This window comes from Grampus griseus (assembly GCF_964374135.1).
Source record: "Grampus griseus genome assembly, chromosome: 15".
Taxonomy (NCBI): Eukaryota; Metazoa; Chordata; class Mammalia; order Artiodactyla; family Delphinidae; genus Grampus; species Grampus griseus.
Window position 1 is genome coordinate 31,755,739 of NC_139009.1, and position 16,747 is coordinate 31,772,485.

Below are 16,747 nucleotides of genomic sequence, written 5' to 3' on the forward strand. Positions count from 1 at the left end.
AAATCGGGAACAAAAAAGGTTAAGATTGCATATTCCCAAGGGGACACCTCTCTGGATCTTCGAAAAAAGGTTAGACTGCATGATTTTAAAGAATGTGAGCAGGTTAAGCATCTGTAAAATACTGCATTGATTACCAGGCAATTCTGGGCAAGCAATTCTTCCTGTCAAGACATGGGTCATAATTCTAACTACAAAGTTATATTGCTTTTTTGAAGTTATGTTCTGTTCTACAAATCAATCAATCAATGAAAATAATTTATACAATGACCACTGATTTAAAAGTCCCATAGGAGAGTCAATGAGAGGACCTTTGACAAAATGGAAATTGGGAGAGCCTCTGAATGCATCTGTTTGGATATCTTGGCAGGGAAGAAGTCACAGCTAGATACTCACCCATTTCTCATTGGCTGGAATGCTGAAGCACTCTCTCCCTTGGGAGTCCCCCCAACTTAGTGGTTGCTCCTCCTATAGGTAAGACATTCTCTGCTTTGGGAGATGATTAACCATGGCTGGGTTAAGTTCTAAAAATTAAATGTCTCTTACAATTGTTTCCCCTTCCTATGCTATCTTTGCAGGTGAAATATCATCAGGACCGACCAACACTTGACGTATGTTGGGTGGAAGACAACGAATGTGGCTAGAGGTGATAAGAACACAATGGTTGGAAAGAAGAGCAGAAATGCAATCCATTACCAAAATCTGTAAGTAGATCTGAATGAAAGTTCATGAAGCCACTCATCACAGCACCTTTCTTTCTTTGTAAGAGAAATATGATCTTTGTATGTCTCTTCTATGTCATGTGCTTGTTTATCAATTGAAATGCTCAGTTTTACCAACAGCTGGAATGTCTTGGCCAAGTGCAGTGATTACTACAACAAAAGCCAAGTGCCATTTTTAGGTCACTGTAAGATCCAGTGTCGTACATGGTTGATCATGAAATGGCCAAGTATTCTTGAAGTTATGAAACTATACTCATGACTTGCTCTGGATATAACTGCCCATAATCAGACACAGACAGAAAACCATAATCAAAGAGAAACTACCCATCTTGAGCCAGGAAACACTGAAAGAAGTCTTAAAGGAGTTGATTTACATTCTTGAGATAGTGAAGTTTTGTCACCATTAGAGAATGTAAGGGCTTCATCATCTACCAGAGGAAACGTGTTATTTTTCTGATTGCTCCCACAATGTTCTCAGATGGAAGCAGCCAAACTGGTGAATCTCACTTTGACAGATTAGGAGCAGGGGCCCTGGGCTGCGGAATCAACAATGAATCTAGGCCCTCGTGGACAAGAGCATGTGTACAATGATCTTTTATTAATCGTGAGACCGCTGCGGGGGAAGGTATTGCATCAGGAAGTCTCATTGTGGACGAGAGCCACCTATCAGAATAGCTGCAGAATTGAAGACAGCATGCTTTATAAGAAAAAATTATAAGAAGAAAAAACTGAGTGTGTTTATGCTGTGAGCCACAAAAGCAAACTCCAAAAACCTTCAGTGGTGGAAGGCTTGAATCGGAATCTTTGAAAGACTAAAATTAGCTTATAAGAGGTTAGAATCATTGGGCCACGGCATTTTGCTGAAGAGTTGCTCAACAGGCAAGGCTACTCTGGTCACTGAATTATTCCTTTTGCTGTTAAAGAAGTAGACGTTGGCTGCTCATTCTGTGTTAAACCAAAGCTTGGGTCCCAGGAGACACATTAATTGTTGATCCAAGAAAATTACCTTCCCATAGGAAAGTGTTCTGTGTATGACCATATATGGATATAATATGGGAATTCTAAAGAATAACATGAGGAATTCTAAAGAAAAATTTAAAGACAATGAGATGCATAAAGTATCATTTATCTCAATATTCTGACCCTGTGCTCCTTTGGGACATTAAAAGGAAACAATGCGTGACCAAAGGGTTGACATGTGCCAAGTCGAATACTGGGCATCTATTTTCTTTCTTTTGGATGAGGATACCAATTGCACAATAATACCTTTTCGGTCTTTATTTCTTCAAAACATGAAAGCAAAAGATGAAGTAGATGACAATGAGAAGAGAGAAAACATTCCATACAGAATATGCTGTATCGCTAGTGATTAAATCAGAAACAATTAGAAACTTTATTTGTCTGTGTCAATAGTGTGTACCATTTATAAGGAACAGCACAATTAGTGCACTTCCCCCCCAAGCTGTGCATAATACACACAAAATAATCAAACAAAAGAATTTTACACGACTATAATTCCTAATACAACCCTGAACAACCAGAATCATATTTTCTCGAAAACATGAAAATTTAAAAAGCAAACAAACAAACCAAAAAGCTTTGAAGTTGACCAACGGCAAGGATTTCTTAAAGTCCTTTGTGAAAATTTGCTGTGGGATTATTAACATTCCAAATATGGCTAGAAAGGAGGGCAAAGGCTTTCTAATGTTTCAACCACTCCTATCCCTTGACAGTTTACTTGGTGTTCCTAGGCTAGCTTTCTATTTAATAAATCTTCAAAAAAAAAAAAAAGGGTTAGAGTTTGCCCTCAAAGGAGTTAGGCCACCAGTGTGTTGGGCCATGACAGGTAGGGGTGAGGCTCCAAGAGATAGGAGCAATTGCAGAGCTGTGGGGGGCATAGAAAAGCACTGCTGTCCAAGAAAGGTAAAAATTGGGGTTAACTGGGCCTTCTCAGTGATTGGATCACCAGCACAATTGCCTTACTTGGTTTAAAATGGGAAGATGTGCAGATCTGCAAGATGGGCTAAGGATACATAGACTGCTTTTCGTACCCTATGCCTTATACTGTCTCAGTTAAAGACAATCTTAGATATTTAGACAGGAGGGTTTCAGAATTGTGTTTTTCTCGTAAGATCAGACTGTTTCCGTGTGACTGCGTTAACCCCCTCTGGGCAGGGATCTGGGCTGTCTTGTCCATGGTTTAGTCCCCAGGAGGTAGCACAGTACCTGGCATATTGAGTGGGTAACCAGCATTTAATTATTCATTCGGTCACCCAATGTTTATTAAATGATGAATGAGCCTGATGATATTAAGTGGAAGAAAATACAAATTAAAATTGTTGAGAGTTAAGGATCTTTGAATCAATACAGAGGGCTTAGGGGTGTCTCCGGCCTGGGATTCTTTATGGATAGAGGAGTGTCTGAGAGGGGACCTAAGTCGTTCCATTTATACCTCATTCGTGGACTCATGGCTTTGGAATGTTGGGTTTATCCACCCTCTCTGATACTGTGAAACAGAAAGAGCCATTCCTTTTCCAGCGTTAAAAATCTCCCAGGGCAATGCTCCTGGGGAGGCACTCATCATCCCATTTAATTGCTTCCTCCTTAGTCCTAAGTAGAGAAGATACACTTTTAAAGGCCTGTTGCTCACCACGGCTTCTTTCCTCCTCAGGAACTGCAGATACAATCAGAGGGGTCTGGATGGTGAAAGAAACGGCTCCAAATTGCCTTTTACATACAAAAATAAAATGAACAAACCAGCACTATCTACCGTCTGTGCCAGACAGAGCAGATGTGAAATAAATACTTTGGGGGCAGGGGTGTTGTGGGAATGGAAGCTTTCAAAGCTCAGGCACATCTAACGCATCCCCTTCTCTACATGCCCTTCTCCTTGGCCTTCCTGAACTAACAGGTGAGTTTTTGAAGCTCTGATGTGTACCAAGTGGCTAATTTTCCATGAAGATACTTTGCCTACTGTCCTCTCAATAGCTTTAACTTCCCATGTAACAGTTATTGCTTCTTAGAAATGAACATGCAATCCATGAATAAGCCATTTTCTCCTTTTATCCCTAATCAAACTCAATAACAACACAAAAGTTACAACTCAGGTGAAAAGAAAACTCACTTATGTCTTCAACGACCCATCAATCAACGTTGCCCAATGGGAGAACGGTATGTGCTATACTCTACTATGTACAGAGACGCTTGGTTTTGTTGTATTTGTTTTTCATCCATGCACTGTGTAACAGGTATCACAACAACATTCCCAAACAGGCCCATGAAGGAGGAGCAGATGTTCGGTCATGACTGGAACAGGAGTGTGCAGGCCATGAATGCTTTTGCAAACAAAACTGACGGGCGATCCCAGGCAAGAGCAACGTGGGACTGGGACACACACTGATGCAAGTGGAAAAGGATGATGTGCTTTTGGAAGGGGGTTATTCTTCCTGTTTGTATGAGGGGAGGTGAGCAGGAGGGTTGGGATGGGGGGGTCTGGGGGGTTAGCAGGGCTGGAACACCAGAATATAAGGGCCTTCCTAATCACAGTCCAGTGCTAAAGAGATAAGAAAGGATTTTGCATGTTCCTGGGAATCTAGGCGCGATGTTCCTGTACCTGGTGAACAAGAGTGCCAGGCCTATCTTTCACTATCAGACTCTATCTAGGACCATGACTTTTCTGGGCTCCATTCCAGCTGCCATGTTTCTTCCTGGAGGCAGCTTCACCTCTGCTCCCATCCCAGAGATGCGCATGCAATTTAGTTATATGGTGAAGACATGCTTCTTTCTTCTTCCATGCCCATTTCCTCTCTTAATCCAAAATAATTTTTTAAATGCTTGGGGGAAGGGAGAGTTATCTTAATGATTTCCATTTTTACCCAAAACCCATTTGCATTTAGATTGGTCATCACCTCCCACAAGAGAAGCAAAAACCCTGATCCTCCCCCCAAAAACCAAAACAAAAACCTAACATCAACTACCTCCCCAACCCCACCCCCCAAACAAGCAAAAACAAACAGAAAACAAATCAAAGACTTTACGATTTATGAACCCGGAGAGAACACAGCCCTCAGAGGCTGAGCTGCAAAGATGGCCCTGCCTCCACGCCTCAACGTGACGACGCCCCTGGGAACAGGAGGTGATGCCTTCTCACTCCGGCCCTAGTACAGAGTCTGCTCGTGAAGCTGGATTCCATCAGCAGGTAAGTGGACATGACAAATGTCAGTTTCTTCTGTTCGTTATACATAATTTTTTATGTATATATATGTATATATATATATAAATTTACTACATCTGATTGTTCCTTTAGAAGCCTTTTATGTGGCAGTAGGCCTCCAGGGAGGAGAAGAAAATGTACAAGAGCCACAGGAGCACAAAGAGGCAGGATGTGAGGAGCTTGGCAGTCCGGGGCCCACCCAGCTCACCTCCGATTTCTGGCCTCCGCCGATACAGCAGCACCCCGACATTGATGAAAGCAAAAATGGTGAAGAGAGTGACGGAGAAAGCCAGCGTGCCAGGGGACACTTTGAACTGTTCCCCGTTGGCTGCATGGTAGATGGCAGCGATGGACCAGGCCACGCCAATTCCCAGGAAGACATTCACTGCGTTGCTGCCCGTGACGTTACCTATGGACGCATCTGCGTACTGGTCCTGGGTGGCGGCCACTTTGCTTGCAAATGTGTCTGTGGAGGAAGAGGAAAAAGGCCATGACACTTAGCCACTCAAAGAGGTCTGTGGAGTGCCAGCAGCTTCAGCTGCGTACTCTGGAATCAAACCATCGATGGAGACCCCGTGACCAGGACAGAGCTTTGATGTTCCCTGGAGTCCCAGTCGTGTGGTCAGAACGACAGGATCCAGGTATCAGGACTTGCTGACTTATAGGTGACCCTGGTCAAGTTCTTTACCCACAGATACCCCGGTTCTTTGTAACGCTGAGTTTGCAGGGAGGCATGTTTCAGAGCGTTATCACGGCCTATCTACATCAGAATCAGATGGGGTCCTTCTTAAGAATGAATATTACCAGGCTCCGTCTGGCCATGCTAGATCATAAGTGCCGGGACTCGGGAACATGTTTTTACAACATGCCAAAAGATTCTAGGTCAATGAAGTGTGAGAATGGCTGCTGAAGGGTATTACTGAAGGCTGCTGTATCATCAGCTCTAGTTTATAGATGAGAAGGTTCAGGGCTCAGGAAATATTTCCAAAGATTCAAGAGCAAGTCAGTGGTGGAAGTGAAACTAACTGACCCATGATAACAACTGACATTTGCCTAGAGCCTTACAAACAGGAAAGCAGATTCACCTATGTTATTGTGTTGATGGTGACAACAGTTCTATGAGGAGAGGGAACTTTATAGGTGAGGATACTGGGCTCTGAGAGGTGCAGCATCACCCAGCAAGGAAGCAGCCATGTTAAGGCTTGAGCTCACACCTCCTGCCTTCATGCAAATGCTGTTCATCGTTCCATCTCACCCTTCCCTGGCCTGGCACGTTAATGGCCATCCTCAAAGCTCTTTGTTCGCCAGTAATCCTGTATGCATCTTTTCTCTGAAGCTGGGAAAATCATACATTTCCTTTCTCTACAGGGAGTAGGACAAGACTGACTTACACTTGGTGAGTAGAGCACCGGGGCTTAGTGCAAACCCGACTCAGAGGGTGTGGAATTCTGCCTGCACAGCGGAATGTGTGACCCCAGGCAGGTGACTTCATTTTTCTGAGACTCAATTTCCTAATCTGTGAAATGAGGATAGTCATGCCCACTTCAGAGTGCTTTTGTTAAATTGAGCTATCATATGTAAAATGCTAACGTTTCTTTGTACAAAGCAAGAGTAGCTCCTTTTGGTGCTTTGGGAAGACAATGTGAATGGAGCTGCCTAGATCCATCTATTACAAGTTGATGCTGGATCTGAAATAGCTCCCTTTATTAAGAATGTGAACAGGACTTGTAAGATATTCAACTTCCTTTCTCTATGCTCACCTAGTTACTGGTATCAAAGTCCTGTCAGTTACCTCTGCAAAATATGTTGCACAGTCGGTTTAGAGTAGATATTAGTAACTGTCAAGTTGCACTCACGTTTGCGAAGCCAGCAATGGCAGGTACGCTGTTACCACAAGGCACTATGCTCTGAGCATGCGTGTAGTTGTGTGCTATCTGGATTACTCTCTCCCCTCTGTTGCTATTCGTTGCCACTTCCAATGAGGATGATACGTAAAGCACGTACGTTTCTATCAGCCCGTAGATTCTTATGCTTTTACCATGGGTGCTGAGAAGCTACTGGATCTGTGCTGTCACATTCTTTCTGAAAGGGAACTGGTTAACCTTGAGGGCCCATCTCCCTGATCCTGACCTGTCTGTGACGGAAAGCAGATTTTAGTTACTGTTTTATAAAGAGGCGGACTGCTTACTCTGTGCTACACGTTACACGGATATTTTCATTCAATCCTCTTCTCAACCTTATAGAGTAGATGTTACTATTTCCGCTTTTACAATGTGGGAAACAGCGATGTTGTGACAGTCTGCCTCTTGGACAGGGTGTCCGTCAACAAAGCAAGGATTCTGAGACCAAATCTGTTTGATTTCAGAGCCCATGCTCACCCTAGACCTCACTGCCCCTCCTAGGAAGGCTAAAGGTTTCCTTGCCTCTGTCCATTTCAGGTTGCCCTGTTCCTTCCACTCAGAAACCTTGAAACAGCTCCTTCCTGTATCCGTGAGAGCAAAGACTGAAGCAGGTATAGGCAGCTTGCTAACCCGTCCTGCTGGACGGGTGCTGCCTTTTTGCATGCGTGATCACGCACCGCAGCCCTGTCAGGACCATCACAACAGAGGCCGGTGAGTGAAAGCCCAGTGAGACCATCGTCACGGTCTCTTGCTGTTCATTATTAAGAGTTGTTAGGACCTGACATAGCAGCAGCCTCAAAAACAATGAAGTCATTTTGCTTTGACTTTTCGAGGACAGACAGACAGCTCAGCAAGGAAAGTAAAGGAACAGAGTCTAAAGCAGGAGAAAGCCACTTACAGCTCAGCTGCTGCTCAGGATCACCTGAGATGTTATTCTGCGCTGGCGTGGCTGCTGGCGGAGGCTAGTGACTGGGGGGTGCCCGCCCCCCATGCTGCAGGGGCGGGGACCTGGCATGTTCCACAGCTTACGCATGCATACCTCCCCCGGCACGCAGTGTGTGGCACACTAGACTTCCTGGGTGCCCCATCTCCACTCGGAAACCCTGGACTTTCTGGATGGCATCTCTGCTGCCGCCCCAGAAGGGAGTGAGGCACAAATTCAAAGATGTACTGGGCCCTCCTGGGTCTGCAGGGACTTCTCCCTTAAGCCATTTCTCAATAGCCTATTAATGTGAATAGCGCATGAGAATTCTTGTAATAATAGGTTCCTGTTTACAAATGCCTTTCTTTGGATTCTCTGAAAATTAGTTGCCAAAGCGATTAGCTCCTCACATAAATGAAACATGTTTGGGCGTCTGAATCAGGGAGGTTTTTTTTTTTTACCTGGGTTGCACATCAGACCTTTGCTTTTCAATTCAAAAGACGGGTAAAAAAAATTGTAGGAACACAAGTAAATCCAAACCATCAGCCTTAACTGCAACAGAGACAACTCTGACTTCCAAATGAAGTGTGATGGAATCTCCCCAAACTACCTTCTCTCATCGCTGCTTAGTGCACAGAGCAGCAGACCACAGACTGCAGGCGAGGCCCTGCCAGGCCTGACCCTGAATGCCAAGCCCGCAACCTGCTATGGCTGAACAAGGCAAAAGCCACTCAAATGCCATTCCCCAGAGTGAAGTCCCAACAAGGACTATTGACATGGTGTGAGCATATTCAGAACTTGGCCCGTTAAATACAAACATGTACGAATCAGATCGCCACTGTGATTGGTACCAACTAAGTTATGTTGATAATCATTTACATATGTGTGTATAGCTGTACCTACGTATATACTTCAGGTTAGTATTCTAATAGTAATTTTTGCTTCTAACTCCCACCTTGAATTCTAATGAATTTTATTTTTATATTTTTCCTTCCTTATAAACATCTTCATTCTCAAACTTCAGTTCTGTTCATTGCTCAGCCATATTATAATTTGTTTGCAATGTCTTTTATTATCTAATAAGATTCACAATAGGAATAATCTTGGCAAATATCGATGGGGTGGACACATGGATTAGTCACTATTCTGAGCCCTTTGCTCAGCCCCTGTAAACTTCTTGACGGAAATGCAAGCGCTAAAATTATACTCTTTTTTTTTTTTAGCCACATTGTAAGGCATGCAGGACCTTAGTTCCCTGGCCAGGGATCAAACCCACGCCCCCTGAATTCTAATACATTTTAAATTAGTCGTAGAGTTTTAGACTTTTGGTCCTGCCCCCTTGGTACCCACTAACAGGGAAGATTTGTTTGGGATGCAGTGTGGCTGGAATTAAGCCCTATGTTACAGTCAGGACATAATTGTTCTCTGCATCTAACCTTGGCGGCTAAGTCATCTAGTCAATATGCAGGGATATTGATTAGATATCAACACACTCCCCTTTCCTCCAGAAATGATTTTCTAACTGAACTTAAACTTTATTGCTACACACAGACTAAGCCTCAAACATCTCTTCTGTAAAAATAGTTCTTACAGCCCTGCAGGTCACAGGAAGGGTTTACGTATTACCCAGAGTACCATCCCACGTGGTTTATCTTCGTCTTGACTCTGCATGTGCTGGGGGCCAGCTGTGCAACTCTCAAGTGCTTCGCACTCAGGAGCAGATTTTGACTGGAGCCCAGCCTGCTACGGAGGCATGGTTGCCGCCTCCCATCACCTGTGAATTACTGATGACGCAGGGGACAGACCAGGTGATTCAGAGCTTCCTGCTGCGTTCGTGGGAGAAGTCTCATCAAGGGGACCCTCTGGGCTCTTCTGTCAGTGTGTTCTTGGGCAAGACACTCTCTGGGGTGGGGGGGGGGTTCTGGTTTCCTAAGTCTACTGTTTGGGTGGTACACAGAATACATCAAGAGACTAAATTCATATATATGATTTTGGTGGGATTTTTTCTTTTTTGCAGGCGTTTGTACATGACCACCCACCTTGCTTCAAATTGACTAATCGATGACGATATCTCATTTTAAAGAATAAATGACCTAGATGAAATAGTCAAAGTGATCTCTAGACCTGAAGATCTTGCCAGTGATGAAACTGTGGCAATATTTATGGAGTTGAACCACACAGCGCAGGGTCATTTGACCTCTTAAAAATAGGTAAGAAATGTTGGCAAGGTTACTTACTTCAAATCACATGACCATTTATGTGAGTGTAGCCATGCAATAACTGGTGGCAGTGAGGACTTTCAGATACTGTGTATCATGTCAATCAAGTGTGCATATCACTGGCACTGGAAATACTGGGACAGCCTAGTTAAAAAAACAATGAAAATTTGGGGCTCCACCCTTCACCCACTTAATCAGACTCTCCGAGAAAAAGATACAGGAATACACATTTTAATAATTGCCTGAGGTGCCTAGCTTTTCCACCAAGGTTCAAGAACCACAGCTCTCAGGCATGGAAATGGAAGCTACTACTCCCAGCGCCCACAGTTTGGGGGGGCCTTGCTGGCAGGAAGAGATGTTTGAGTTTCAGGGAAGCAGCTAATTGAGAAGTAAGGAGCAGCTGATTCCTCTTAGAGACAGTGATGCCCTCTGATAGAGTGGTCATTTGCTCATAAAACAGCTTGGTGGAGGGGCTGGGACTGCTTGACCATGAAGTCCCCCACTCTCAAGTTGTGCTATACTCTTAATTTTTTTTGGAAAAAAAAAACCCATTCCAGCATGGCAACTATAAAAGGCCAAGGAAAGAGTGAAATTTACTTAAATTAGTTGGATTCTGGCTCTTTCACTTGCCAGGTAAGAAGCTTACCTACTTTAATATGGTTTTGAGGGAAATGAGTTAACATGAACAGCGCTCAGAATAGGGCCAGGCAATTATGAGTGCTCAATATTAGTAATTTTTTTTTTTTTTTTTTTTTGCAGTACGCGGGCCTCCCACTGTCGTGGCCTCTCCCGTTGCGGAGCACAGGCTCCAGATGCGCAGGCTCAGCGGCCATGGCTCACGGGCCCAGCCGCCCCGCGGCATGTGGGATCCTCCCATACTGGGGCACGAACCTGTGTCCCCTGCATCGGCAGGCGGACTCTCAACCACTGCGCCACCAGGGAAACCCTAGTAATTGTTTTTATAATACAACAGAGCCAGATCCCAAGAGAAGCCATAAGTGGTCTGGAATTGTGAGTTACTGTAATGATTCTAAACTTCTGGGGAGTTATAACACCCTTTAAAGACATATTAACTTTATAGTCCTAGGTATTTAACAATGTGGTAGAACAGGGCTTCCCTGGTGCCATGAGCCATGGCCGCTGGGCCTGCGCGTCCAGAGCCTGTGCTCCGCAACAGGAGAGGCCACAACAGTGAGAGGCCCGTGTACCGCAAAAAAAATAAAATAAAAATGTGGTAGAACATACAATTATTCTTAAAATCAAAGAGATTTTTATTTTGAAAATTCCATATAACCTAAGTCATAAAAAGACATTAGAGATCTGGTTTATGGCCCTAATTTTACTAGTGACTGAAAAGCAGACCTCTTTGCTTAAACAACGTATATATTCCTCTCTATTCTTTCCTCTCTTTCTATGCACTTTTTGTTTCCCTCTTTGAGAATTCAAATGGAAATTTTATTTATGTACTAATTCCTCTGTCACTAAGAACCTTAAACAAGTTTTTGCTTTCGGTTGTGATATTTATTTACCCCAGTAAATATGAAACCCACACTTTCTTACTTACATACACATACTCACTTCACTGGCTCAAACAAAAAGAAACCTTGTTTGGCATCCAAGTGAAGTTTAAGAGATCAGGGAATTACTGATGTTTGACTGAATAATGACCAGTTAGGAGAGGAGTTGTAAAAACTGAAAAAGGGAAAAACACTTAAAATTTCTGCCCATAAAACTGTCCCTGAAAAAGAAATGGAGACAATGACACCTATTTTTAGAAGAGAAGAAAAGAGGTAAGTGAAAAGCTCAAGAGGACGCATGTTGGCAGGTCAGAACCCCTGTTTCTACTCATTTTTATCACCAGGGTAACTTTTGAAAAATACCAAATTGTGAGGTCCACTATGAGTTTCTGCTTCCTTGGTCTGGAATGCGGTCTGAGCACTGGCATCTTTTAAAGCTCCCCAAGCAGACTGAGGTCCACTAACCAACTACTCAGAGCCCTTGCTTCACCCTCTGTGTAAGGACGATGGCACCTTCCCTGGATTAGCTGAGATAATGCATGGAATAGCTCTGACATGTAGGTCAACAAAATCAGAATTTTGGGAACAACAGCGTGGAGACAAGATAGCAGAGTAGAAGGAAGGACATGAGCTCACCTCTAATTATGAAAGCACCAAAATCATAACTAACTGCTGAAAAGCCATCAACAAAAAAGACACTGGAACTTAACAAAAAGGTTATCCTAAATCCAAAGCCAGAGAAGCCACAATGAGCCAGTAGGAGGGGCTCAATTCCCACTGGGTGGGCAACTCACAAACTGGAAAATAATTGTCACAGAAGTCCTCACAAGAGTGAAAGTTCGGAGCCCCATGTCAGGCTCCCAGCCTGGGGGTCTGGCAACAGGAGATGGAGCCCCCAGAGAATCTGGCTTTGAAGGCCAGCGGGGTTTCATCACAGGAATTCCACAGGACTGGGGCAAACAGAAACTCCACTCTTGGAGGGCACACACACACAAGGTCTTGTGCACACCAGGACCCAGTGAAAAAAGCAGTGGCCTCATAAGGGCCTGGGCCAGACCTACCTGCTGGTAGTGGAGGGTCTCCTGTGGAGGCAGGGGTACCTGTGGCTCACTGTAGGGACAAAGACACTGGCAGTGGTAGTTCTGGGGAGTACTCATTGGTGTGAGCCCTTGGGGAGGCCACCATTTTCTCACCAAGACCTGGCCCCACCCAACAGGCTGGAGGCTCCAGTGCTGGGACTCCTCAGTCCAGACATCCAACAGGGCAGGAAACACAGCCCCACCATCAGCACACAGGCTGCTTAAAGTCTTCCTGAGCATATAGCTGCCCACTAAACTCACCCCTTGACACGGCCCTGGCCACCAGAGGGACATACCCAGTTCCACCCACCAGTGGGCAGGAACCAGTCTCTCCCACCAGGAAACTTGCACAAGCCTCTGAGACAACCTCATCCACCAGGGGCCAGACAGCAGGAACAAGAAGAACTACAATCCTGCAGCCTGTGGAACAGAAACTGCAATCACAGAAAGAGAAAAAATGAGACAGGAGAGGAAACGTCCCAGATGAAGAAACAAGATAAAACCCCAGAAGAACAACTAAGTGAAGGGGCAATAGGTAATCTACCCAAAAAAAGAATTCAGGTCTTCCCTGGTGGCACAGCAGTTGAGAGTCCGCCTGCCGATGCAGGGGACATGGGTTTGTGCCCCGGTCCGGGAAGATCCCACATGCCGCAGAGTGGCTGGGCCCGTGAGCCATGGCCACTAAGCCCATGCATCCGGAGCCTGTGCTCCGCAACGGGAGAGGCCACAACAGGGAGAGGCCTGCGTACCACAAAAAATAATAATAATAATAATTTAGAGTAATGATAGTGATCCAAGATCTTGGAAAAAGAATGGAGGGATGGAGCAAGAAGATACAAGAAATGTTTAACAAAGTCCTAGAAGAACTAACAGAGAGGAACAATACAATAACTGAAATGAAAAATACACTAGAAGGAATCAAGAGCAGAATAAGTGAGGCAGAACAACAGATAAGTGACCTGGAAGACAGAATGGTGAAAATCACTGCCATGGAACAGAATAAAGAATGAAAAGAAATGAGGACAGTCTAGGGGACAACATTGCACACACCAACATTCACATTAAAGGGGTCGCAGAAGGGGAAGAGAGAGAGAAACAACCTGAGAAAATACTTGAAGAGATAACAGCTGAAAACTTCCCTAACCTGGGAAAGGAACAAATCACCCAAGTCCAGGAAGCACAGAGAGAGAGTCCCATACAGGATAAACCCAAGGAGGAACACACCGAGACACAGAGTACTCAAATTGACAAAAATTAAAGATAAAGAAAAAATATTAAAGGCAACAAGGGGAAAGCAACAAATAACATACAAGGGAACTCCCATAAGGTTATCAACTGATTTCTCAGCAGAAACTCTGTAGGCCAGAAGGGAGTGGCACAATATATTTAAAATGATGAAAGGGAAGAACCTGTAACCAAGAAGACTATCCAACACCGCTCTCATTCAGATTCAACGGAGAAATCAAAAGCTTTACAGACAAGCAAAAGCTAAGAGAATTCAGCACCACCAAACCAGCTCTACAACAAATGCTAAAGGAATTTCTCTAGGTGGAAAAGAAAAGGTCACAACTAGAAACAATTGTGAATGGAAAAGCTCACCTGTAAAGGCAAACATATAGTAAAAGTAGGAAATTACCCATACACAAATATGATATCAAAAGCAGCAATCATGAGAAGAGGAGAGCAAAACTGCAGGATATTGGAAACGCACTGGAAATTAAAACAATCTTGTTTATATATGGATTGCTATATCAAAACCTCATGGTAACCAAACCAAAAATCTACAGTAGATATACACACAAAAAAGAAAAAGGAATCCAAACACAACACTAAGTCATCAAATCACAAGAGAACAAAAAAGGAGGGAATAAAAAAGGCCTACAAAAATGAACCAAAAACAATTAAGAAAACGGCAATAAGATCATACATATTGATAATTACCTAAAATGGATTAAATGCTCCAACCCAAAGACATAGACTGGCTGAATGGATACAAAAACAAGACCTGTATATAGGCTGTCTACAAGAGACCCACTTCAGATCTAGAGACACATACAGACTGAAAACAAGGGGATGGAAAAAGCTATTCCATGCAAATGGAAACCAAAAGAAAGCTGGAGTAGCAATACTCATATCAGACAAAATAGACTTTAAAATAAAGAATGTTAAAAGAGACAAGGAAGGACACCCCATAATGATCAAGTGATCAATCCAAGAAGAAGATATAACAATTGTAAATATACACGCACCCAATATAGGAGCACCTCAGTACATAAGGCAAATGCTAACAGCCGTAAAAGGGGAAATTGACAGTAACACAATAATAGTAGGGGACTTTAACACCCCACTTTCACCAACAGACAGATCATCCAAAATGAAAATAAATAAGGAAACACAGGACTTAAACAACACATTAGACCAGATGAATTTAATATTTATACAGCATTCCATCCAAAAGCAACAGAACACACATTCTTCTCAAGTGCACATGGAACATTCTCCGGGACTGATCACATGCTGGGCCAAAAAGCAAGCTTCAGTAAATTTAAGAAAATTGAAATGATATCAAGCATCTTTTCTGACCGCAACACTTTGAGGTTAGAAATCAACTACAAGAAAAAAAACCTGTAAAAAACACAAACACATGGAGACTAAACAATACACTACTAAACAACCAATGGATCACTAAAAAAAAAAAATCAAAGAGGAAATAAAAAAATACCTAGAGACAAATGAAAAGGGAAGCACAACAATCTCAAGCCTAAGGGACGCAGCAAAAGCAGTTCTAAGGGGGAAGTTTATAGCAATACAATCTTACCTCAGGAAACAAGAAAAACCTCAAACAACCTAACCTTATACCTAAAGAAATTAGAGAAACAAGAACAAACAAAACCCAAAGTTTTGTTTGTAGAAGGAAAGAAAGTTAGTAGAAGGAAAGAAATCATAAAGATCAGAAATAAACGAAATATAGATGAAGGAAACAATAGAAAAGATAAATGAAACTAAAAGCTGGTTCTTTGAGATTAACAAAATTGATAAACCTTTAGCCAGACCCATCAAAAAAAAGAGGGAGAGGGCTCAAATCAATAAAATTAGATATGAAAAAGAAGAAGTTACAATGGAAGCCACAGAAATACAAAGGATCATAAGACACTACTACAAGCAAACTATATGCCAATAAAATGGACAACCTAGAAGAGACAGACAAATTCTTAGAAAGGTACAGTCTCCCAAGACTGAACCCGGAAGAAACAGAAAATATGAACAGATCAATCACATGTACTGAAATTGAAACTGTGATTTAAAAACTCCCAACAAACAAAAGTCCAGGACCAGATGGCTTCACAGGCAAATTTTATCAAACATTTAGAGAAGAGTTAACACATATCCTTCTGAAACTCTTCCAAAATATAGAAGAGGGAGGAACACTCCCAAACTCATTCTATGATACCACCATCACCCTGATACCAAAACCAGACAAAAATGTCACACAAAAAGAAAACTACAGGATCAATAACACTGAGGAACATAGATGCAAAAATCCTAAACAAAATACTAGCAAACTGAATCCAAAAATACATTAAAAGGATCATATACCATGATCATGTGGGCTTTATCCTGGGGATGCAAGGATTTTTCAATATCCACAAATTAATCAGTGTGATATACCACATCAACAAGAATAAAAACCATATGGTCATCTCAATAGATGCAGAAAAAGCTTTTGACAAAATTCAACACCGATTTATTATAAAAACTCTCCAGAAAGTGGGCATAGAGGGAACCTACCTCAACATAATAAAGGCCATATATGACAAACCTACGGCTAACATCATTCTCAATGGTGAAAAGCTGAGAGCATTTCCTCTAAGATCAGGAACAAGACAAGGATGTCCACTCTCACCTCTTTTTTCAACTTAGTTTTGGATGTCCTAGCCATGGCAATCAGAGAAGAAAAATGAATCCAAATCGGAAAAGAAGAAGTAAAACTGTCACTGTTGGCAGATGACACAATACTATACATAGAAAATCTTGAAGATGCCACCAGAAAACTACTAGAGCTCATCAATGAATTGGTAAAGTTGCAGGATACAAAATTAATACACAGGATCTGTTGCATTTCTATACACTAACAACAAAACATCAGAAGGGAAAGTTAAATAATCCCATTTACCAT

The 16,747-nt window shown here is 42.8% G+C and overlaps 1 protein-coding gene across 7 annotated transcripts in view; it reads right to left on the minus strand.

Moving 5' to 3' along the window:
- Window positions 1-5,021: 5,021 nt before the first annotated feature.
- Window positions 5,022-16,747, minus strand: part of SLC8A1 (solute carrier family 8 member A1) — a gene marked incomplete at both ends in the record, with an annotated part of 322,623 nt that continues 310,897 nt past the window's right edge. For all 7 annotated transcript variants that reach the window (XM_082671797.1, XM_082671793.1, XM_082671794.1 and 4 more), the window contains one exon: window positions 5,022-5,398. In XM_082671797.1, the coding sequence (XP_082527923.1) occupies window positions 5,022-5,398 (377 nt within the window). The remainder of the gene's footprint in view (window positions 5,399-16,747) is intronic.